Source organism: Monodelphis domestica, chromosome 3 (assembly GCF_027887165.1).
Source record: "Monodelphis domestica isolate mMonDom1 chromosome 3, mMonDom1.pri, whole genome shotgun sequence".
Taxonomy (NCBI): domain Eukaryota; kingdom Metazoa; phylum Chordata; class Mammalia; order Didelphimorphia; family Didelphidae; genus Monodelphis; species Monodelphis domestica.
The window spans coordinates 320,354,742-320,380,216 of NC_077229.1; the positions used below are offsets into that span (position 1 = coordinate 320,354,742).

The 25,475-nt window shown below is 35.5% G+C and overlaps 1 protein-coding gene across 10 annotated transcripts in view; it reads left to right on the forward strand.

Moving 5' to 3' along the window:
• The window catches only part of SULF1 (sulfatase 1), a 201,558-nt gene that overhangs the window by 128,409 nt on the left and 47,674 nt on the right, over positions 1-25,475 (forward strand). For all 10 annotated transcript variants that reach the window (XM_007487007.3, XM_007487001.3, XM_007487008.3 and 7 more), the window contains 2 exons: positions 3,213-3,364; positions 6,355-6,524. In XM_007487007.3, the coding sequence (XP_007487069.2) occupies positions 3,213-3,364; positions 6,355-6,524 (322 nt within the window). The remainder of the gene's footprint in view (positions 1-3,212; positions 3,365-6,354; positions 6,525-25,475) is intronic.

Genomic DNA, 25,475 nt, shown 5'->3' on the forward strand with positions numbered 1-25,475 from the left:
TTTGTATTAACTTTTTGGGCCCATGTTGTTTCCTTCCTCCCTCACTCTCCATTAGAATGTAAGCTCTTTGAAGACAGGAAATGTTTCATTTTTGCCTCATTTATTGTTATATAGTATATATAATACATAATAATATACTCTGTTGTTACACATAGCATATATTTAAATTATTATAGATTTACATATAGCTATGTATATATTATGTGCTTGTAGAATTAATGCCCTCTCTGTAGAAGCACAAACTTTTGTAGAGACCAGATTTCTTGAAATTTTGCCTCACCGTGATAGTTATTTTCCACCTTGCCCCATAGACCCTATTGACATCTTATTTTTCTGAAACCCAGATACCCACCTTCTACCTCTGACCGTTCATTTCTTGGTATCTTGTACTAGCTGTGTAGATAAGAGAAGATATTCTCCTGAAGGGCCTATGTCTTCTGACTTCTCATGAACTGAAGCTTTATGATTATGGACTGACAAGACTAACCTTCTAGTACCACCCACATGGTTTGCTTAATCAATTATGGTTTTTTTGTTTGTGCATTTTGCTTTCCTTTAGAATCTAGAACTGGAAATGATCCTAGATATTATTTAATATAACGCCCTCATTTTATACTCAAGGAAACTGATGAATTAAGTAATTTGCCCAAGGTCACATGAAAAATCAAGGGTAGTGGGCAGAATTTGAACCCAAGACCTCTGGTTTCATTCAACAGTTCTGCTCCTTGACCAAACTGCCAAAAACAAAATACTTATTCATGTCTTTGATCATATCAGTTGTGTATTGTTATGGGTCCTAGATTTATAAATATGAGAAATGGGTTCAGATCCTTAGATTCTCACTAGCTGAATGGTTATTTGAATGTCATTTAATCTTTCATCCTTAATTTTTTTCACCTGTAAAGAAGGTTCATTAATGCTACCAAACTTACTGTGATAGAGGAAAGAATTTTGAAGATATTAAAGTGTTATATAAATATTTTTGAAAACATTTCAGCATTTTCCCATTGTCTGCCAAATTAAGGCCAGAATCCCAACATTCAGAGGCCCACTGAATGCTTTCTTGATAGTTTCACAGTAGAACCATGATTTCTAACCTAACATATACTTTTTGGACTCTACTATAAGTTCATTGGCATAGGGAAATACTGTCTATCTATCTATCAATGGAAGCCGGTACCTAGTTTGCTTCTTCAAAAAATTTGTAAGGATAGTAAGGGAAGAGAGAAAAGTAATATGCCTTGATATATATAGCATCTAATAGGCTACGTACTATATCAAGCAACTACAAATATCTCACTTAATCCTCACAATAACCCTCAAAGTTAGATGCTGTTCTTATCTTCATTTTTTTCCTTAAAACTCTTACCCTCTATCTTAGACTCAATACTGGCTATTGGTTGCAAGGCAGAAGAATGGTAAAGGCAAGGCAATGGAGGTTAAGTAATTTGCCCAAGTTCACAGAGTTAGAAAGTATCTGAAGGTCAGATTTTAAACCAGGACTGCCTATCTCTGGGTTTGGCTCTCAGTCCACTGAGCCACCTAGCTGCATTTTATAGTTGAAGAGATTAAGACAAGTAGATTAAGTAACTTGCCCAGGGTCACCTAACTAGTAAATGTCTGAGGCCAGATCTCAGAGGCATGTAGGTGATGCAGTGGATAGAGTGAAGTCTGGAAGACTCATCTTCCTGAGTTCAAATATGGCCTCAGGTACTTACTGGCCATATGGCTCTGGGCAAGTCACATAACCTGTTTACTTTAATTTCCTCATCTATAAAATGAGCTGGAAAAGGAAATGCCCAACCATTTCAGTTGCCAAGATAAAGAATCAGGAATGACTGAAAATGACTGACAATTTGCTGATTACAGACTTAAAGCTCTAACCACTGTCCCACCTAGATGCCTCTCTGTCACTAAGAAGTTAAATAACTTATCTTGGTTCACAAGACCAGTATGTGCCAGAGGCAAGACTTGAGCCCATTTCATCTTAACTCTAGGAGTCTCGCCTTTACATGATGCTATAACTCATCACACACTGATCTTTCATTAACCTATTTATCTTACTTTCTTGTAAGACAGGTTCTACTTTGTTTCTTGTCACTGTCTCCAGGTTCATACTGTTTCCTATCCTGCCAATTTCCATTCATCAAAAATTCTACCTATCCTACAAGATTATGTCACATATCTTTTTCATGAAATCTTTCCTGATCCACTCCCCCAAACCAAATGTCATCAATTCTTCCTTCAAATCCCAATAACATTTTACAGATCTCTCCTGTCTCCATCTTCTATCTTGTATAATAAGTAATTGTTTACATGCCCAATATCTCCTCTCATACACAAGCATACCACTGTAAAGATTAAAATTTAGGAGAACTGAGGCAGGTAGAAATTAGTTTCTCTCTGCAAGGAGTATTATATTTTTTAGAGGTTTATTAAGGATTAAGGATTAAAGAAAATACAGGATAAGGAAAACGTGCCTAGGCCAGAGGCCTAGGCAAGACCTCACCTACATTATGGAAAGAGCCATGTTTGCTCCAAAACGAAAGTCCAAAAAGAGCCCCAAAAACCTTTGCCACCAGGTTAAATACCTTCTCAATCTTGGCCCAGGTGAGATTACAAAGCATTCTGGGGAAGTGGAGCAAGGAATTGTGGGAATTGTAGTCCTGTATTCGAGTCTATTTTTTATACCACTCTGAAGTTAGTAAGGGAAGACATTATAACTTATTAATTCTTATAAGTTCCACAACACCTTAGACATGATAGGAGCTTAATAAATATTTGTTGAATGGATGAGAGATGGAGGGAAAGGATGAATGTAACTTTAAAGTCTGTGTCATGAAATATATCATAAAAATCAGTTTCTCTCAGAGTTTGTTACTTTAGCTTAAGTGGAACAACTCTTAAATCAGTCCTAGTAAAGTTTTACAGCATCAAATAGCTCAATTAGGGGTTTATGAGCTTAATTATACCAATATGATGCCTACTTTAGGTACTTTCTCCCTTTTTCCAATAGGAAAATGGTTGTTTTCTCTGTTTTTCAAAGTAATAAAGTTATGCAATTGTAATGTTACTTTGCTATGTCATGTTAACCTAAATTCAGCTATTTCTTGCCACTTTTTAATAAAATCATGATTTCATATTAGTTTGCCTTTGTATGAATGGTAATTCCATGTGAGAAAATTAACATTCCTCCCACCCCTACATTACAGCTTTCTTTGGAAAATACCTCAATGAATATAATGGCAGCTACATCCCTCCTGGGTGGCGAGAGTGGCTTGGATTAATCAAGAATTCTCGTTTCTATAATTATACTGTTTGTCGAAATGGCATCAAAGAGAAGCATGGATTTGATTATGCCAAGGTAATTTCCAGACCCTTTGACACAACATCAATTATCTCATTCTTAATGGGAGGGAGAAACATTTTCAAGGCATTTACCCCACCTATATTACATTTTTTTCTTTACATTGTAAATTAGTAATTTTAAGATTATTTGAAATAGGAAAGCCAGGGAAAGTTCCAAGGAACATTGGTTCTTTTTTATTATTATTATTATTTCTTTTTGTGATTAGGAGAAATAAGACTTTGATAAAAAAGGATCATAAGGAAAAGTACTGATGCTTGATTTTTCCATAGTTATTCATTTTATTTTGTAGAGGACTTTTCTGCATAAACAGCGGCTTACTTGAGCTGTTTTTCATTACAAAGGAATTTTCTCTATGAGGTCTGAATTGGAAAGGAGATTAATAAAAGAAAATAACCCTTTGCATGTAGAGCATTTTAAGGTCAACAAAGCCCCTTGAATTCATTGTCCTATTTGAGCCTCACAGAAACTCTAGATAATTGAATTATTATTATTATTCCCATTCCAAAGAGAAGTGAACTGAGGCTCCTAGGGGTTAGCTAACTTGTCTGTGGTCTTATAACTTGCTAGTGGCAGAATGGGGATGGAGAGGTAGAACAATCAAGGGCTGGAAATCTGCCCTCCCTATTTTCATTCTTCATAATTGCCATGTTATACAAGTAGTTCTATGCTTTTTTCACACACTTACTAGCTATTTGACTCTGGGCAAGTCACCTAACCCTGTTTACCTCAGTTTCCTCATCTGTAAAATGAGCTGGAGAAAGAAATGACAAACCACTCCAATATCTTTTGCCAAGAGAATCCCCAATGTAATCACAAAGAGTTGGACCAAACAGAACAACATGCTTTGCAAATATCCTAGAGTTATCATTAGTAGGTCCCAATTCTGAGATTTCTAAGATTCCAGAAAGGGATACATCACATGACTCCCTGAGGATAGTGTAAATATGTTTGAACTCAGACATTTTGGTGTGAGAACTGACCTGCAGTTTGGGAGTGGTGGTTCCTTATTGGTCACACTTAATTGGATTCAACCACATTTGCCATTAAAAGATCCCTTGCTTGTAGTTATAACCATTTTTTACTCACTAGTTTTCTTGTGTTTTTTGTCAATATTTATCATATCTAGCATACGAAAGATTTAGAGCTAGAAGGACCTTATGGGTTATCTAATCTAACCTCCTCCTTTATAAATGAGCACAAAAGGTTTAAGTGACTTCCCCAAAATTACCCGAAGAGCATGAGAGCAAAGATTTATATCCATGTTCTCACCAACTCCAGCACTAGCAAAAATAATCTCCATCTCCCAAATGAGTCTAACTATCAAGAAAAAACTATCAAAATAACACTGAAATGAGAAAGTCTGGTCCACTTAAATTTGTTTTCTCTTCATTGTCATATTTTAAAAGTGACCTATTTGAATGGAAATGAATTTATGTTACATTGTATATTTTTCTATTTCTTGAGCTTCAAAAAAAAATGTGAATTGAATGCTCAGTTCTTTTTATAGTTTGAGAATTTTAGAGCTAGAAAAGACCTTAGAGATTCCTCAGTTCAAGCCCCTCATTTTACAATTGAGAAAACTGAGACCCAGAAAGGGGAAAGTGACTTCCCTAGGTGACAAGCCTAGCTACTGACACAATTAGGGCTTGGATAGTACTGGAACTAAGTGCATTAATTTATATCCTTGTATTTATTATCCATGGGAGTGTTTTTCATGTTCATTGCTCAAGTTATTAACCTTTACCTCCCTATTGTTCTGAGGAGTACGAGGTAATCACCATTTCCCCAAAAAATATTAAATTAGCATCTTTTTCTCATTATTGAAGCAGATTAAATGTCAAAGACTACTGTGTCAGATAAGACTGTTCCATGGTGAGGGAAGGAATGAGATGGCAGAGATTGAAGAAGAACACAGCTGGTTGGCCTTTCCCAGCAGTGACATGTGACTCAGATGCTGCCCCCTCAGGCACTGCTTTTGCAGCTGTCCAGAACCTTGAATCCACAACATGTGATTAGTCATGCCTGGAAGTGTTTGAAATTGTGAATATTGTCCCAGGCACTTTCTCAATGAAGCTGACATTAGAACCCTCCAGGCCAGTTGTGTTGACCTAGGAGAGGCAGGTGGTTTAATTTAAGTTTCCATCTTTTCTTCTTTCTCTTTTTTTATTTCATTTCCTCTTTCTTCTTTAAAGAATTCATTAGCCACCCTGGCTCTGGATTGAGCCACTTTATTAACAAGTTGCAGCTCTGCTCCTTGCAGCTGTCCTACTTTAACTGAACAATTAAAAGGGCAAGATCCCCAGGAATCAGCAGCATTCAAATACACATAGTGCTGTCAGTATAAATCCAGCTTTTCCCCTGGGCACCTGTATTTTGGCAACCATTTTGGAATAGCAATTCTGTTACTCCCAGAGATGTAAGATTAATTTGAAAGAAAGAAAGCTGTTTCTTTGGGAAGGTGGGGAGGGTGTGTAAAAGTGAGTTCGTAGTGTATGTGGGTGGTTTCCTGCACTTGGGGCAATTATTTGTCAAATAATTACATCAACAAAACCAAAGAATGAAATATGTATCCTGTATTTCATAGTTAGAAACATTTGTGGTGCCAACTCTGATAACTATCTTAGGTAAACACAACCTTTTTATTTTTTTTTTCCTTTTCTGATCTCTAAGTTGTATGTCTACGTAGGGGATACAAATGATTGTATCTGTATTATGTATGTGTGCTTAAGTAAGGGCATATTATGTACTCATTCACACATGTATGTTCTTATCTAGCAATTTTCCACATAAATTGCCCAAGTAACTGGTGGCCAAGTGTCTCTTCTGGAAAAGTAGCTACTTCCCCAGGAGGGCTGTTTCTATTTCTCCCTTTAGAATGTAATTTATTAATGGAATTTCTTCTGAAGAAATCAGGAGTAGAATGTGATCTGCTTGATGTGTCACCTTTTTTGTAATTTTTGTTTTGTATCAAATGTATGTTTCAGGACTACTTCACAGACTTAATCACTAACGAGAGCATTAATTACTTCAAAATGTCTAAGAGAATGTATCCCCATAGGCCCATAATGATGGTTATCAGCCATGCTGCACCCCATGGCCCAGAGGATTCAGCACCACAGTTTTCAGACCTCTATCCAAATGCTTCCCAGCACATGTAAGTAAAATAAAATCTGGTTTCTGACAAAACTGTCCACTTTCCATTGTTTTACCTCTTCCCAGCCCCCACTCTCTCTGAGTTCCTTTCTGCACTGCAGGTTAACAGATTGGGAATGTGGGGTTTAACCATGGGAAAAAGATTGAACTGGCCCCAAATAAATAGCCCCTCACAACCTGGAGTAGAATTAAAGAATCACATGTAGAACTGGGATTACTAGGAGTAGTTCTAATGTCTCAGACTAGCTACATGCTAAGGATGAGAAGTTCACATCGTTTGTAAAATATTTCATGGACCATTAAGAATTCATTTCTATATTCTTGTTCAAAGAGGCATTAACCAAAATTGAAGTAGCTTTGTTCTTCATCATTTGTTCAGACTTTACCTTGATTTGATTATGTGAATGTATATTTGTTTTAAGGAAATACTTTGACAGTTTTGTTACTGCTGTTCAACTTGAGTTAGTTTCTCTTAGGACTCTTGGTGGGAAAGACCAGTTACAGGAATATATATTTTAAAATAAGATATTACTTTTTACAAAATTATGGTAATGATGATATCCACATAGAATTTTAAGATTTGCAAAATACTTTCCTCACAACAACCCTCTGGGATCATAGCTGGAGAGGGATTTAAAGGTCATCTAGTCCAATGTCCTCGTTTTTCATATGAAGAAACTGAGGTTGCTAAGTGACTTCCCCAAGGTGATACAGGTATTAAGCATCAGAAGTCTGCCCTATGATCCTAGAGCTAGTGTATTTTCCACCTCGTTATTATGTTTCTATTTTGTAGCGGAGGAAACTGAGTCTCAGGAAAGTTACCCAGCAAGCTGAGAGTAGGGATTGTTTCCTTGTTTGTATCCCTGCAACTAGCAGGGCACCTACCACATAGTTTCTATTTAATAGATTCTTGCTGATTGACTGGTTGAATAACCAGGGAACATGAACCCAGAACTGTATACTATGCATCCAGCACTCTGCATTCTAATATGGTGCCTCCCTTTTTTTATAGGAGGTGGGAGTGGTTGGACAAAACATACCAAAGAGTTGTAGTAATCAAACTTCTCTCCTCTGCCCTTAGGCGAAGGGTTTTTTTTTTCTTTTTAATCCAAATCTAATTTTGCTGACTAATTGATGGAAAGGTGTGGCCTTCTTGAGGGCATAGACATTTCTATACTTCTTAAACTATTTGGCACATTTTCTTTCTGCTGGTTGTTAGTAATATGCAATCTTCAATCTAGTCTTTTTTTTTTTTAACCAGCAGCTCCTATAATTTGGGGGATGTCTACAGACTGAAAATAGGTTCCATTTAGTACATAATCAGTTCAAGATACTTGGGAAATGGATGTTATTTTCCTTAGAGTTACAACTAGCACAGGTAGAAGGAGTTTGTCCCAAAGAATTGATAGGTAAGAGTGGAGATTATTTCTTCCTACAATGCAATTTTGGTTTCTCACCCCATAGCTGTCTGCTGGCCAATTCTACCATGTGACACAGCTTATGCTTCTCCCCCAAGTTAGCACTACCTACCAACTATTTTACTCCAACAAAAACAAATAAATAAATAAATAAATTATTCTGGCCTTCCTAAATGTCTGTCATGCATTGACTAATGAATAAGCTCCTATATGCCTGCCCTTATTTCTTTTTAATATCCCAGAGAGAAATATCTCAGAGAAAATGGAGGAATTTCTAGTGACACTCAGCTTTGTTAGTCATTGTATCTCTTTGTTATTTTTTTGTTCTAATTTTGTAGATTATTGTTATTTATTAATCATTGTTCGGTAATTAAGAAGTCAATGCTTTAAGTTACCAGAGTTGGGGTATACCTAGATTTTTTCAGGTTGAAATTTAGAGAGTAATACTGTCTTTCCTCAGAGGCTACCTTTCCCCCATCTTTTTGTACATTATTTTCTAACTTGTATAACCTGCATTAAGTCTATAAATTTTAGGGGTTTATGACTTCATTTCTTATTTGAAGATGTTGCATTCCTCTACTGATTGCTAACGTGTCACATTATGTATTAGGAATTTCCCTATGAAATTGTTTAAATAACTTTTTTTCCTTTTAATTGCATGATGCATTACATTCACCACAGGAGCTCCCTAGTCAAAGAAACCCTGTGGAGAAGCCTTTTGTAAAGCAAGCAATACTTTTGGAATGTGAGGAACTGCTCATTCATTTTGAATTTTTACATATCCAGGTTTCCTAAAGTGGTGCCTAACTGTTTAATACTGTTCTCAGCGGTTAATATATACTGCTTTACTGATAGGGCTATTAATTCAAATGTTATTTTTTTTAATATCTCGTTGACACCAAGGAAAGATTAACATGACAATAGCCATGTCTCTGCCAAAGTTCTTCCCTACTGCTCCATTGTGGTAAGGAGATGACTGACCCTGGGTTCTCAGAGGGTTATGAGCAGCAGCACAGAAGTTCTGACAGGTCCTAGGTAGTTGGAAAAGTCTTTGGATACTGGTTAGACTGACAAAGGGTGTATCTGTTGCCTGATGGCCTGGCTAGCTCATGTCAGTAGGGTTCATCCCCACAAAGTCAGTTGCCAGGTGATGAGTTTGTTTTTTTTTTCAGCCACAGAAAATGGTAAAGACTATCAACTAGGCCATGGGGAAGTTAAGATCTACATTAGTGGAGAGAATACCTAAAATCAACAATCATTTAAGTACTTTTTAGGTATCTGATTTGATATTAAGTACTAGGAGTACAAAAGAAAGTCAAAAAATGATCCCTTCTCTTATGGAGTTTATAGTCTAATGGGAGAGTGGAACCATATACATAAGGTCATAATATATGTACATAGATACACACATATATATATACACACACAAATAATGTGGCATAGTGTATATATGCACAAATATGTGGTTATAAACATTTATCTATATCTGTGTATAGGGAGACAGTGTGCAACCAATTATGCACAACTAAGATGTATGTTTGTGTTTATATATGACTATATAATTGTATGTGTATATATATGTATACATATCCATTTGTACTTATACACAGATATACATACATGTAGCTTATTTGTATAGTATATTTAGGTATATTTATGGATATGTTTATAACATTATATCACATTATATTACATATCTCTATATGTGCATGTGCTGTATGTGTATATACATATATATGCATATACATCTTCCTTGTACATAATTATTTACTTATTGGCTCCCTCATTCAGCTGTGAGCCCCTTGACTATGTTTTTGCCTTTCCTTGTATCCCTCACACTTAGCACAGTGACAGATTCATAGTGAGTACATGCTTAATAAATGCTTTTTGACTTCAGATACTCCCTCCACTAATGTAGATCTGAGGCTCTCTATGGCTTAGATGGATGGCCTTCATGATTTGTTGTGGCTAAAAAAAAACTCATATTTGGCAACTAATTTTCTGGTAATGAACCCCCACTGAAGTGAGCTAGTCTGGCCATTAGGTAACAGTTATATAACCTTTTCCCAGACTGACAAATATGTATCCCCTTCACATTGTGACTTTCCTCAGCATGGATTCGATATATCAGGGGTGTCAGCATAAGACCTTAAATGGGAACTTTTTTTGTAGTTTTATGAAAGCCGAAGACAACACATGAAGGCTAACAGACAACATAGAAAAAGTTTAGAAACTCAGAAATGCATACTTAATCAAAAATTTACACTAAAGTAATATAAGCACCCCATAAAACAAAAAGAAACAATTCAGACTTCTCTGATTTAAAAGGAGGACTAAAACTTTTATATGGATTTCCAGATCATAGGGATACCATGCCCCTAACTACTGAGATATAGAAGTGATACTTGTGTGTGTATGTAATTAAATGTGAATTTATTTGCATGTATATGTATTGTAGAGAGTGATATCGAATCACAGACCTTAGTTGAAAAATAGCATTGAAGTGATATGTGTTTTTTATTTTTTAATTATATATTTTACAAGTGATTTATATCCTTGTAATATTAATTCTTAGAAATGATAATAGTAAAAAGATTTAAGGTTTCTTTCACTTAGGATTCACATTCTTTTTGAGCTGCTCAGTTTTCCCAACTCATATGAAGTTCTATTAAAAAGTATAGTGGAATGAGCTCTGAGGTTGAAGAGAACAACTGGTTTTGAAACCATGCTTGGCTTGCATAAATAACTGTGAGCAAGCTGCTTCAGCTCTATGTGCCTGTTTTCTCATCTGTTAAATGAACCTCAGCTATATCATTTCTGTGGTACTTTTCCAATCTAAATTTATGGTTCTGTGGTCTCAAGTGATTAAAAAAAATAATGACTTTCAAGCCCTTTCTTTAATATTTTGTCAAGAACATATTTTTCAAGCTCCTGCTTTTATACTCATTACCCTGTTTTGTACAATAAGAATTCACAAATTCAGTGAACCCAAAGAAACTTGTGATTCTCTTATCTATATTTGTTCAATTTCAGGAAATCAACACCCACTGTGGCAAAGTGTGAGATGGCAAATAACTGTTTTTATTAAAGTGAAATAAATATTTTTGAGAATCCTCTAAGATTATTGAAAAATTTGGGGGCTGCTAAGAAACTGGAATTTTAAATAAATTTTTAATTACTAATGGAACAAGTCTTTCAGACTTTGCCAGATTCCATTTATGTTGTTAAAGAGTATCATTTTTTTTTCTTTCTCATTGAAGATATTCTTAAATCTTCAGCAAAAACATTTATGGGGCTTTTTAGATACTATGAGCCTAGGGGTCACAAAGATAATATTGCTGAAAGTTCTCTATGTGTAATTCATTCCTTTTACTTCCTAGCTGTGTGCCCTGGGCAAGTCACTTAGCCCCCATTGCCTAGCCCTTACCATTCTTTTGCCTTAGAACCAGTGCACAGTATTGGTTCTAAGACAGAACGTAGGGGTTTTAAATGAAATAAAAGAAAAGTAAATCTCTTGTTCTATGAAATAACTTGAACTTGACCAAATTGGACTGGATCTGCTCTATTTCTATGTTATCTCTTGTTGACTCAAGAGACTTTCTGGCCTTCTTTCCCCTTTTACTCCTAAGTTCATAAATTTTTTTTTTATCTCAATCCACATGCTTCTTCTGAATTCCAAGGGCTTGAACTATTTGGAAGCATTATCTTGACTAAAGATTTGAAAAGTCACAATTTAAAAAAAAAAACACTTATTACGTTCCTACTGTGTGCTAAATAAAATAATTTAGCATTAGGACATCTGTGCATATGGTGGTCTTAACTGGACAAAACCTGTAAATGTACTTAAGTTATTTCACTTTTTGTCAAGATATTAAACCATCTTAGATCTGGAGTGTGGAATAAATGACAGTACATTTTCTGTAACATTTAAATGTGTTTACTCACAGAAACCTAGACAATAAATGGTTGGATGTCAGCTAAACCAAAAAAAAAAAAGTGTCCACTGTGGTGGGCCCTGGAAATACAAGAGTGACAAATATCACAGCCATTGTGTACAAGGAGCTTATAATCTACTAGAGGGCTCAAGCATAGATGGAATGCAAGTTTTTTTAGGACAGGCAGTGTTTCACCTTTGTATCTGGATTCCCAGAATCTAGAACAGTGCCTAGTCCAAAGTAGATGCCTCAAAAGTTCTTGTTCAATGAATGAGTATATGGAGTAGCACAGAATAGTGTAAAGATGTCTTGCCCTGGATGTAGAGGTCCTGAGTTCAAATACCAGTTCTTACACTTCCTGTCTGGGTTAGCACAATTTCTCTGAACCTCAATTTCCTCCTTTGGAAAAGAAGGATAATAATATTTATATTACATATCTCACAAATTATTGTGAGAAAAGTACCTCATATATCATATGTATGACAAATAATGTGATATCATAGAATATAATAGAGGAAAGCAGAGGTCCAAGGTATTATAGAAACATTTGAGGAGGAAGAAATGAGGTGGAGGTATGGAAATCAGGAAGGCTAATGGAGAAAATGGCACCTAAGCTGGATCTTGAAGGAAAAGTAGTTTCACTGGCAGAGTTAAGGAGGTAAAGTTGAGCATATCCTTAATATCACCAACATGAATGTGCAGAGGAAGGATGGGGCAGCAAACACACCTAGCAATCCAGCTTAGCTTTCACATAAAATATATGAAGGCAGAATTTGGATTCCAATTATAAATTATTAAATGTTGGGTTAAGAAGTTTATATTTTACTTTACAGGACACATTGAGTCTCTGGTGGGTTTTGAGCAATGAAATGATATGTTCAGACCCTTTAAATCAGGAAGATTCTCTGAAATCTAAAGAGGTTAGGGAAAACAAGAATTTTCATGTCTCATAGTTTTAGAGGTAGACGTGATATCAGAAGTCATTGAATCTAAACCCCTCATTTAAAAATTAGACTGAGGCCTAGAGAAGTAAAGTCACATGCCTTGGGCAGAGGTAATAAATTAAAGAGCAAGGATTAAAACTCCGGGCCACTGACTTCAAACCTGACATTCTTTATATTAGAATACTTGAATGTACAAGGGAAAGGATCTGAACCCAGTTGGAGAAGTCAGTTAAGCAGTGTTTATCCAAAAAAAAAAAAGTCATATTCATTACATTGATTCTATTAATTCATCAAGAGACTATTATGAAGATATGACTCAAATGCCTCATTAAACTTTACATCTACACATAGCAGTTATGTACAGTATGGTACTACTCTTCAGTCAGAGGCCAGTGTTCAGCTCTATTTCTGAAGCTTGCTGAATCACCTTAGTTAAATCACATTAACACCTGTGGCCTCAGTTTCTTCATCTATAAAATGTGAGAGCTGGACAAGATGACTTCTGAACTCTCTTCCAGACCTATATTTAAGCTCCTGGAGAAAGGCATCTTTACAACACAAACATCTAAACATTATTGAAGCTAGAGGATTTTGGTTTTTCCCACCTTCATTCATTGTTGGTACTGACTATTAAATGTTCTGTGGTTCTATAGATTCTATAGAGTCCACTACATAATTTAATTTACTATAGAAAGAAAATGAGGTAACAAAATGGAACATTGTTGCAAATGAAAGTCAAGGAGATAGAAATGCAGAATATTCCATCTCTTGCATTCCAGTCATTCTGAAGCTTAGACAGGATAAGCATCAATCCAGGTTATGCTAGAATCCCAGGTACAGAATTTGCCGGCCATGAATTTGTGTAAATACAGAGAACTTCAGGATGTGCAGAAAATTTGAATCAGTGTAAATGTTTGATCCAGTTTCCATTTGTCACTCAGCCTTGGGCTTTTTAAGGAACTAGCACTTGGCTGGCAGCTCTGTCTCCCTGTCTGTCTCAGCAGTCTTGAATTCCTGGCATCTTTGTCATGGAAGTTTCCCTTGCCTCCCCCCAAAGGAAAGAGCTAGAGAGGGTCAGAGTGAGTTTGTTGTTCCAGTGAGTGACTGCTCAGGTTCAGAGTTCAGGCTGCACACAAAAGGAGTGAGACAAATTGAAGACAAACTGCCAATGGTGGTGTGTGAAGCTACTGAATAGCTGGATTCTGTAGGAAAAAACCAAGTAGCACAGTCAGGCAAAGGGATGGAAGAAGTTAAGTGTCTCACAGAGATATCTGGCAGGCCCTAGGAAAACAGAGCAAGAAGCTATTGACTCCGCCTATTGGGGATTGGGGAGATGTAATGTGAACATTTTCCCCTCAAGTTTTCTTCCTTGGTGGCCAAGCACCATTTGGATCCTTTTTATCTGGCCTTGGGTTATAGCCATCTGACCTTCTGGCAAAGTAGCCATTATATCAGGTTTCTCTAGTGTTTACTCCCAACAAAGGAAGGAAACCAGTTCAATATCAGCTTGTTGGCTTTACAAACTGAGACTAGAGGTTATGCCTACAGATGAAGAATTAAAGCAGATTATCAGTCACATATGACAAGGAGAAACTTTTAATAAGGCAGGAGTTTAGGAGCACACATGGCTTTCTATATACTGTGGCATTTCAGCAATAACAGAAAGCCTCAGACAGTTACTGATGGTTCTTAAAGAAATTTTGTCATAAAGCCCCTTGTAAGTCCTAGACTCGGTTACAATAAAATAGAACAACTGAATTGATGGGAAATTGTCTCCCATCTCCATAGTCATTCTCTCACTTTAATAGGGGTTTCCATCTCTGTCCCTTGACACCAGCTTTATAATTGGGTTCTACTTGTTTACTTCAGTTCAAATCAACAAACACTTATTGAAGACATATTTGTTATGTGCAATGTACCTGCTGTTAAATGGAATAAGAAAATGGAAAATAATTTAATTTCCAGGCCATTCTGTATATGCTCCCTCTTGAGAAATGAATTTCTCCCAAATTTTATTTTGATTTGTCATTCCTTCCTTTTAAAATCAGTCATTATAAGTTTAAAATGAAAGAGCGAGACAAGTAATTAAATTTGCATAGGAACTATTTGCATTATATAAATGATTTCTCAAGGCATAAAATATGATAGCAAATTTTCAGATATTCACCTAAGACTCCATGAGGTTTTTTTTATCTATTCATTGCCTTTCACTTTTTCTCTTTAAGATCATAGCAAGTAGTTTTTTCTAGTTAAATCTCTGTCTCTGTCACTCTCTTTCTCTCATTTTACACCATTTCATAAAGATTATTCCAGATTTCTTTTTACCTCTCATATTTGTCCATTTTAATTGCATTGTAATATGTTAATGAACCAGAGTTTCCTTAAGAATTCCTCTACTGGTGGACATGTAAGTTGTTTCATGTCTTTTGTAGTAACAAGTAACACTACCATCAGATCTTTGAAAAGATTCTTTTTTTTTGTTTTGTTTTCTGTAGCACTTCCAAGGGTGTATTCCCATCATTGGGATTATCAGATCAAAATGCATTATTTTATATAAAATGATATCATATAACAATAATATAATGTATATTAGTTATAAATATATAATAAATTAGAATAAATATGCTTTTCCAAGGTAAACAAATTCTCCATTAGTTATGTCTAAAAATCTATGCCTTTCTTTTCTCCCCACCTCCTTCCTATCCCTCCCCTTCCCAAGAAGCCAGGCAATATGATATAGATTGTACACAATATCTCATATAGTACCTATTTTCTTGTTTGTCATGTTGTGGAACAAGACATATTTCTTTCATTAGAGAAAAACTAATGGAGAAAATAAAGCGAAGAATGGTATATATCCATCTGCTTTAAGACTCTCCTCCTTCTGTGATGGTAGATATTCTCTTTCATCATGAATCCCTTGTCATTGTCCCATATCCTTGCCTTGTTGACAATTGCTGAGTCATTCACAGTTGATCATTATTTTTGTAATTTTTGCTGACATTTATTTTTATTATTTTAATGTATAATTTTTGCTCTCAAAAAAAAAAAGATTCTACTAGTTTGTAATTCCACCAGAAAGAATCTGTGTAGCTATTTCTCCACTATACAGCCAGAATCTCATTTTATACATCTTAATTGCAGTTAGCTATTTTTACCAAGCTGATGGTATAAGGTGATACTTCAAAACTGTTTTAACTTACATCTTTTTATTTATTGAGGAAGCTAAGTTGTTTACTTTTTTCTTTCCTATCCTCCCATGTGTTTGCATATACACAAATTTTAATACAAGGAAAACATAAGACTTCATAATAAACAGCAATATATGTTCTCTAAAATGCAAGGATCATCTGAAGTTGATATTGTTTTAAAGGGAGGCAGCTAAATAGCACAGAGGGACAGAGTTTCAGACCTGAAGTCTGGAGGACCTAGGTTCAAATCTGACCTCAGATACTTCCTAACTGTGTCTCCTTGGACATCACTTAACCCAATTGCCTAGCCATTGCCACTCTTCTGTCTTAGAAATAATACTAGGACAAAAAGTGAAAGTTTTAAGAGAAAGTTCATCCAAAAATACAAATAGCTAATATAAGGAAGAGAATAAAGGTTTGTTTGTTTTTAATCTTACCCCCACCCCACAGAATGAATAGTGAGCAATGTTGTCTTTTTTTCATAAGAATTTTTAATAGATGTAATGGTAATGGGGAATGGTGAGTAAAAAGCTAAGTGTCATGCCAGGAAGGCCCTGGGTTCCAGTTCTACCTCTGATGCATAATTGCTATATGAACTTCAGCAAGTCACAATATCTCAGCTCTGGGCATCTCTCTCTATCAGTTGCAGGTGCCATTTTGCATTGATACAGGGAATTTCCTCAATTAAAAATTTCCTAAAACTCAATAACTATCCTATTTTTGTCTTATGATACTTCATTATACCCCCTCATACAAGAATGGAAGTGCTTTTGAAGATAATAAATATTGATTGATTGATTAATTGGTAAAATTTAAATTCTCCATATATGTAATATGCATTAACATGACTTCAACAAATATTATTTTATGACTATCATTTTTAAAAGAATAATATATCCTATAATTATTAGACTCATATAATTAGAGGTGGTAGTAGCATTAGAGATTATCTAATTCGTCTGTCTTTCTTCAGAAGAAGAAACCGAGTCCTGTAAAAGTTTAAGTGTCTATTCAAAAATAACACAGATAAAACAAAAGATCTACAACTAAATCCCCACAGTTCTTTTCAGGATACTCGATTTCAATCACAGTTATTAGTAAATATTAAAATATGGCCATGTGGTTTGTACTTTTACATACCAAAGATTTTCCAGCTAATAATTGTAACTAACTTTTGTCTTTAGGAAAAATATGTTACATTCAGTTGAAAACTATGCCTTTTTATCTATATCTAAATCATTTTTATTATTTCTTTTCTAATGTATTTTATTTTCTCAATTACATATAAAAATAATTTTATATTTGTTTTCTAAAATTTTAATCTTTAAATTCTCTCCCTCCCTGAGACAGTTAGCAATTCAATTTAGGTTATACATGTGTAATCATGCAAAACATATTTGCATCTGTATCAAAATATTTTTAAGATTTCTTTTTTAATATAGTATTTTTTCCAACTACATGTATAAACAACTTTAACATGTGTTTTCTAAACTTTCAAATTCCAGATTCTCTCCCTCCCTTCCCTTCCCCAAGATGGTAGGCAACTTGATCTAGGTTATACATGTGTGGTCATGCAAAACATACTTCCATTTAAATCTTGATGAATGCTATGTAAATATGTTTTCATTAGAGAAGGGAAAATGCTTTCAATGAAATGAATTCAGTGCTAGTGAAAATTGAGATGGTGTCACATTGGAGACAAGCTTAGGGCTTTTAGATTTTATCCCCAGTGAGTATCACTGTCTCAGGCTGTGACCTGGCACACAGCTTTTTTAAATAAGGCTGATGCTATTACCATAATCCTGAAACTGTTGCTGCTTATTGTTCCTTAAGACAAAAAATTATTTAAAAGTCATTTCCAAATATAAAAAGCTAGAAAAACATTGAATATTCATATTGGTAACAACATAGTTCATGTGTTGGTAATTCCCCCCACCCCCCTTAAAACCTTTTCCTTCTCTTAGAAATGATATTGGTTTCAAGGCAGAAGAGTGGTAAGGGCTAGGCTATTGGGGGTTAAGTGACTTGTTCAGGGTCACACAGCTAGGAAGTATCTGAGGTCAAATCTGAGGCCTCCCACCTCATGCCTGGCATTCTTTCCATTGAGCCACCTAGCTGCCACTGAGTATGTTTTTAATGTACAACATATATAGTGTATCCCAAGATTGCTTTGAAATTATCTCTTTTTTGTAATAATAATTCTCCAGGAGTCTCTGACTATGAAGATGAAAGGTCACACCCTATTAGGTCTGTCCATAGTGCAGTGGGATCCTCATGAAGAGGTAGTATTGCCCCTGTTAGAGATCTTTTTAGGTTAAATGGCCAGGGATGGTATAGGAGATTCTTGTTCTGTTAATCATTGGACTAGGCTGTTAAACTATGTCAGAAAGGAGACTGGTGAGTGATTCTGTGATTTTTTTAATATTTCAAGCCTTGACAGCAGCTACATAGTAGAAAGAAAATATCATTATCAAAATAAAACTGGCATGCAGTAAAAAGATAGACTGAAAAACCTAAGAGATTTTTGCTACTTCAGATTTCTCTGATTACTCAATCAATCATAAGCATTTATTAAGGGGCCACTATGTGTCAGGAATTGTGCTAAAGCACTGAGATTACAAAAAGAAGCAAATATCAGTCTCTGTCCTCAAGGAGCAGCGCACAGTTTGATGACGTAAAAAGCAATGCAATAAATCCAGAAATTTAGTCCTAAAAAAAAAGAAAGAAAAATAGAACATCTGAGAAAAACTCCATCAACATGATTAGGTTATGCTTTCTCTTAGAAGAAGTGCAATTCAGCCACTTTATACTTACTAAAATTCCTAATCTGGAGAGATAACAGAAATTATTATTTAACCAAAACTCTGTGTGCTTCAAGGATATTTTAAAAACTAAATTCAGTGAAGTTTCAAAAACCAGAATTGGGCCCCATTCTACACTAAGCTGTTGTTACTGGTTTTTTTAAGAAGCCAAAAATCAATTGTGTGTCTGTCTGCATTATCTCCAATGAATCCTACGAGAGCCAAAATGACTGACAAAATGTCAAACATACTACTGTGGGTGTGCAACACTCCCAAATGTGGCCTCAATTTAATTAAAATGTAATTGAAAAATACTTAAGGAAATGAAGATACAATAAAACATAAACATTACATTTTGAAACAAAGTCAATATTTAGCCCACAGGGATTCCTATGTATAGATGAATGGTTCATCTCTATTTGAGTGTGACACTACTGTCTCTGACAATCTGCTTTGCTTTGGTACTTAGAGCAGATATTTATTTAGCAGTTAGTGGGAAATCTTCAAATGGAACCCAAGCCACCTATATTCAAGGTTAGTGTAGATCAGAGTGAATTTTAGGACTTTTGTGAGAGGCAAGATTGCATAGTATTTAAAACTCTAGATATAAAGTCAAAAATAATGAATTTGAATCCAGCCTCTGTCACTAGCTGGTGATAATAAGCAAGTCACTCTGAACAACTTTCTGAGACATCTATTAAGGTATAGACAGAGTATGATCTGCATTGGTGCTGAGGCAGATCCTTGACAAAACTTTGATATGTTAAAGTTGATTTTATTGGTCCAGAAGATAATGTACTTACAAGCTGATTGTTTTTGTTTTGTTTTGTTTTGTTTTCATGATTAGGCTTTTCACAATTGCTAATGATATACTTGGCACCTAGGTCACACAATGGGGAGAGGGTCAGGCCTGCTGTCTGGAAGACTCATCTTCCTCAATTCAATCTGACCCCAGACAGTGCTTCACTGTATAAACTTGGGGAAGTCACTTAACCCCATTTGCTTCAGTTTTCTCATCAGTAAAATGAGCTGGAGAAGGAAATGGCAATCCATTCTATTATCTTTGCCAAGAAAACCCCAAATGGGGTCTCAAAGTGTCAGACATAATTGAAATAACTGAATAACAACAGTGATATGCTCACAAGTTTAATAGTACAACAAAATGATATATAGAGAGTGTGCAGTGTGATACAGTAGAAAGACTACTATATTGAAATCAAAGCTCTGCTGCTTACTAGTTGTGTGATCTGGGGCATGTCCCAATATTTTAAGACTTCAGTTTCCTCATCTATTAAACAAGGACATTGAACAGGAAGACAGAATGTCCCATGTAACTAAATCTATAATCTGATATGTTGAAAGGAATCACAGAAACCATCTAGCTTAAACTCCTATTTTTATAATAAAATAACTGACAGAATTTGAGGACTGGCCCAAAGTCACACGTATAGAAAGAGCTTCAGAGATCAGATTGAATCTAAAGTTCTGACTAGAGTCTCTGCTCTTTTGACTGCACTGTGATATTCTAAAGCATATGTTTCCACATGGGAATTGTACTAGGTATATTCTGATAACATAAAAAATGTAAGAATAGTATAGTAGTTTCCTATACTAGGAAAGGTACCACCTCAACCCCATACCCCTTAAGCATAGTTCAAGAATATGAAGAGCTACTAGAGTTGTTGATCAAAACCAAGCTGCAGTGTTTTGAAGTCACCTATTATGGTTCCTGAGAGGAAACAACAGAGATTGTAACCCTGTGCCTGCACCATTCACTAGTCTTGGTTAACCCCAAGTAAGATGGTCAGTCTTAGAGTTTCCCAAGAAGGATTGGGGAGTTTGGGTTTAATCTGGAACCTAGTCTTTCCCAGAAACTATTGGAACTCCAAAGATCCCTGAATAATTTCTCAGAATATTAATTCAAGGCAGGCATTAAGTCCTTTAGGAGGGCTAAAGTGTGCAACTGATTACATTAGCCCATTTTGGTCATGAGCCACTTAAATAATAACATAGACTCTAAAGTCACTAGAGAATAGAAAGATTAACCACATTAGCCCCAAAGAGCAGAGAGTGTTAAAACTACAAAACAGGAGTAGAGAGAGGGCAAAAGAAATAAACCATATTACCACCACTCGTCTTACAGAGATTTATTTGAATTGTATTAACATTTAGGGGATAGCTTCCCTTTACTTATATGGCAGCCTATAGTTATGACAGAATAGATTCAATTTTCTAAGAATAAGACAGTTTACCATGCCCTAGTGAGTACATAGTGCTCAGGGAGAATGCCAGAGAGGGCCCACACTGGTATCTGATTCCTACTCAGGCTTTGAATTGACCAAATTAGAGTGTGGCTTGAGGTAGAAAGAAGAAAGGAGTGAGAACAGTTTTCTTCTCTCTTCACTTCAGAGAAGTAATAACAAGGAAGTGATAAATGTAACCATATGAAGTGTTAATAAGTAGGGATTAGTGTGACTCATACAGAGAGCTATCCCAGAATTAGCGAACACAGTTGCAGTGAGGATAGGTCCAACGCTCCATCCTTGGGTGTTGGGTAGACAAATAGACTCCTGATTTCTTTTACTTTAACATTGTGTGAACAGAATTATCTTTCATGGTCAATATCACTTACATCGTTGTTTTTTTTTAAATGTGCTCCACCACCACCACCATTAACCCCTGATAACAAAGGTATTTATCTGAGATTTATATGCCTTAGGGAATTGCCAGAAAGAATTTTGTTCAGTGTAAAAAAAAAAATCTGTTAAAGCTGGAGGCCACATCTTAAGTGACTAGTCCACCTATCTTGGATCCCTAAAGGTAGATATGAGTCAGAATTCACCTGACTTCTGAAGGACAAAGCTATATTCTTTTATTGCCTTTCCTATCCTATGTTCTAGGCCTTTTTCTGGGAATTCTTCCTTGAAGCACATGGTTGCATTATAGAGGAGGGTAAAAAAGAAAAGAAAAGCTAAGATGTTGACAATATGCCTTCTAACCTTATGAGTTCTCACATTTAAAATACACCATAGCACAACTTTTTCCCCAAATATGAGGACCCAGGTTACAAAGAGGTTCACACTATTCTTTCCTATTTCACCAAAAAAGGCTGAGTGATGCCAAACACATCAAGGTAAATGGAGTCAATATCATTAAACTCATTATGAGCACACAGTTCTATTCCCGCTATGAAATTTTTATTTATATGAGGTTCTTTTATGTTATTTTTAATCAACTAATTGATTTTTTTAAAAAACCCTTACCTTCCAGTTTAGAATCATTCCATGTATTAGTTCCAAGGCAGAGGAGAGGCAAGAGCTAGCAATCGATGTAGTAAGTAACTTACCTGGGGTCAAATAGCTAGGAAGTATCTGAGGTAGGCTTTGAACCCAGGACCTTGGCCTGGCTCTCAATCCACTGAGCCACCTAGCTACCCCATCCAAAACTGATTTTTAATTTAAAGTTTCTTGCCATTAAAAGAAATGAGATGATATTTAAGTATTATAAACATGGTAAAGTTGTTTTGCTATAGCAACCATGGCAGCCAGATATGTCTCATTTTTCTAATTCCAAAGTATCCACAAGGTGTGCTCAGTCATCTTTCCAGGAAAAAGAAGATTTTATGCCCTTACATACTGAATCTGAGGAATATAGGATCATAGAAATTATTTCACCTAGGATAGGGACCAAAGAGGTCAGACCCATTCATTTTATAGATAAAGTGAAGCTAGAGAGATCAAGTATCTTACTGTAGGTCCATGTTGGTAAACCTATGGCACACATGTGTGCTGGAGGGGGCTGTTCCCTTCCCCTTCTCTATGTGTACCTGAAAATATTTCTGACATCACTGACCCCTCTGCCCAGCACCCCAATGGAAGCATTTCCTCCCTTCCTTGTCTGGGGTAAAGCAGAGGGCATGAGAGTTGCAGTTTGGGCACATTATCTCTAAAAGGTTCACCTTCACTGCTCTAGATCATATAAGCAGTGATGGATAGACCTAAAATTAGAAACCAAGACTTTATATTCCCAGTCCAACTCTTTCTCCCTGTACTATATCTCATCTCAATTCTAGTTATTAATGTACAAAAAGAAAAAGTGAGAATTTTTCATAGGGCTTGATTCCTTTTGCTGCCTCATCTGTTGAAATGCAATTGCCCTGATCCTGCCAGTGGAGAACAAGTCAGTGGTTCAGTTTTTGGAGCTGGTCAGATTCTTTCATGCTTTGTTATTGGGACCATTCAGCATGTGAGTCATCTACTCACTGGACAATAGAAGAAAATGTGTTTTGGAACTCCCCCTTGGAAATATAGGCAAATACTGTCTAAAAGTTTCCACTAGTGATTTTTACCACAACATGGAGTGCCCATGAAATTTCTAACTAAAGGGGACTATGCTTTAGGACTTTGAGGCAATAGATATAAGCTGTTTGATGATGCTTTTTATGGTAAATGCCATGTTATAAATGTATACCAGTTTATGAACTTTCCTACCGATATTTTCATCCACACTCAAGAACAATGTTTACTCACTAATGAAAAATAGGATATGGAGCTAGTAGGGTATGGAAAATTCAGGGATAACCTTTTCTGCTGTTAGTAGTAGGATCTGCTACAGAAGAAGTCTAAAAGCTTTCCCTCCAGATCTCCTATAAAGAAGGAATGGAGGAGATAAAATGTTGCACAAAAGGAAGGAAATAGAACAGGTGAAAATGTTGCTCTTACATGGCAAATTTCCTTTTAAAATCCTTCATTGCTATAATCATCTCTCAGGCTTAGGTTTCCCTAAGGGAAAATAATATTGGAATTGGGCCACTATGGGTGAATTTTATATGTGAGGTCAGTAATTAATTTTGAGATTTCTGAATATACTTATTTTGCTTAAAATGAATATTTCATTCATTGTAATTATAATATCTAGAATAACACCACAGAATTGCACTTAACTGGGTTTACAAATAAGTCCTTAACAATTTCCTAGCTATGTTCTTTGAAAGGTGGGCAGCAATTAGAGACCAGTATTCTTTCTTATTACCCAAAATGTTGATATTAATTCTGACAAAGGGGTTCTTTGCAATACTGTATTTTGGTTCAATAATAATGATATACTGAGACCTGGAAAGGCTCCCTTTACTTCCATGGTACACCTCAATGTTTCTCTAACAACTGGGCACTCGTGGTAAGAAAATGGAGAGTTCCAGTCTTTACATAATTTAAAATTAATAGGGAAATGCAGTTCTGACAATACCAAAAACTACCAGAAACCTAGGGCAAAATGCACACAGTATCATTAAAATTTAAATTTAGCAAACATTTCATTGGGTCATAAATGTAGAGTTGGGAGGAATCCTGGCGGCTCAATGGCCTCTTATAATGATGAAGAAATTGATGTCCAGATATGTTAAGTGACTTGCTTAAAGTCACACAACTGGTAAAAGAAGAGCTGAGATTTGTTTCCAGGCCTCTGATACAAATCCAGAACCTTTTCTCCCATGTTGATCTATAATTTTGGAATATGTAGGAGTATTGAGAGTTTAATTTGTCTACAGTATGCAGTCAATATGTAATGGAAGCAGAACTTGTGAATGAGTCTTTTGGGCTCTGAAGTTTTCCCTTTTTGCCATGATACTACCTTTTCAGGAGGCATGCTCTTTAGTTAACATTATGACTACTAGAGCACTGAAGCCATCTCTGTATACAGTAGAAACATAGTACTCCATCTGAAATTATGCCCAAAGTGTTTCAAAACTGTTTATATCTTTTGTTCCAGCAATATCACTCATAGGTTTATTTCCTATGGTGATCAGGGAAAAAAGGGAAAGAACCTGTATGTTCGAAGATATTTATAGAGTTCTCTTTGTGTGGCAAAAGAATTGGAAATTAAGATGATGCCCATCAATTGGAGAATGGTTAAACAAGCATATGATTTTGATTAAATACTATAGTGCTATAAGAAATGACAAGCAGATTAATTTTAGAAAAATATGGAAATACCTACATGAAATTATGAAGAGTGAGATGAGAAGAACCGAGAGAACATTATATACAGCATCAGAAATATTGTTTGAAGAATAACTTATGTATGTACACCTCCAAGAAAGGACTAATAAATAGAAACAAGCAAGACATAGTTTTATAGACATATCTTTCGGTTAAATTATGTCTTCTCTGTTGTGAGGAGAGGAGGGAAGGTAAGAGATATCTGGCAATTTTAATGTAACAAACAAACAAATTAATTAAATTTAAAAAGGAATTACAGAACTCTAGTTCATAAGTGCAAAATTGTCAAAGAGACCAAAGAAATGGAGTAAGTTTCAAGAGAAGCATACATTAAAAGTAATGAATGATCCACATTATTTACAGTAAGTATTTATAAGAACATATTTCAATTAATCAATCAATAAAAATAAATTTATCAATCAATAAACATTTAAGTGCCTACTATATGCCAGCCACTGCCCTAAGTACTAAGGATTCAAAGGAAGGCAAAAGCCAGGCACTGCTCTTAAGAAATCTACAATCTAATAAGTGAGACAGCTTATACTTAAAGATTTATATACATATATTCTGTGTGTATGGGTATCTATCATCGGACTGTATAAAATAATTAAAATCTATCTTAGAACTAATGTCCCATAAAGTGTCTCATATATATACAGATACACAT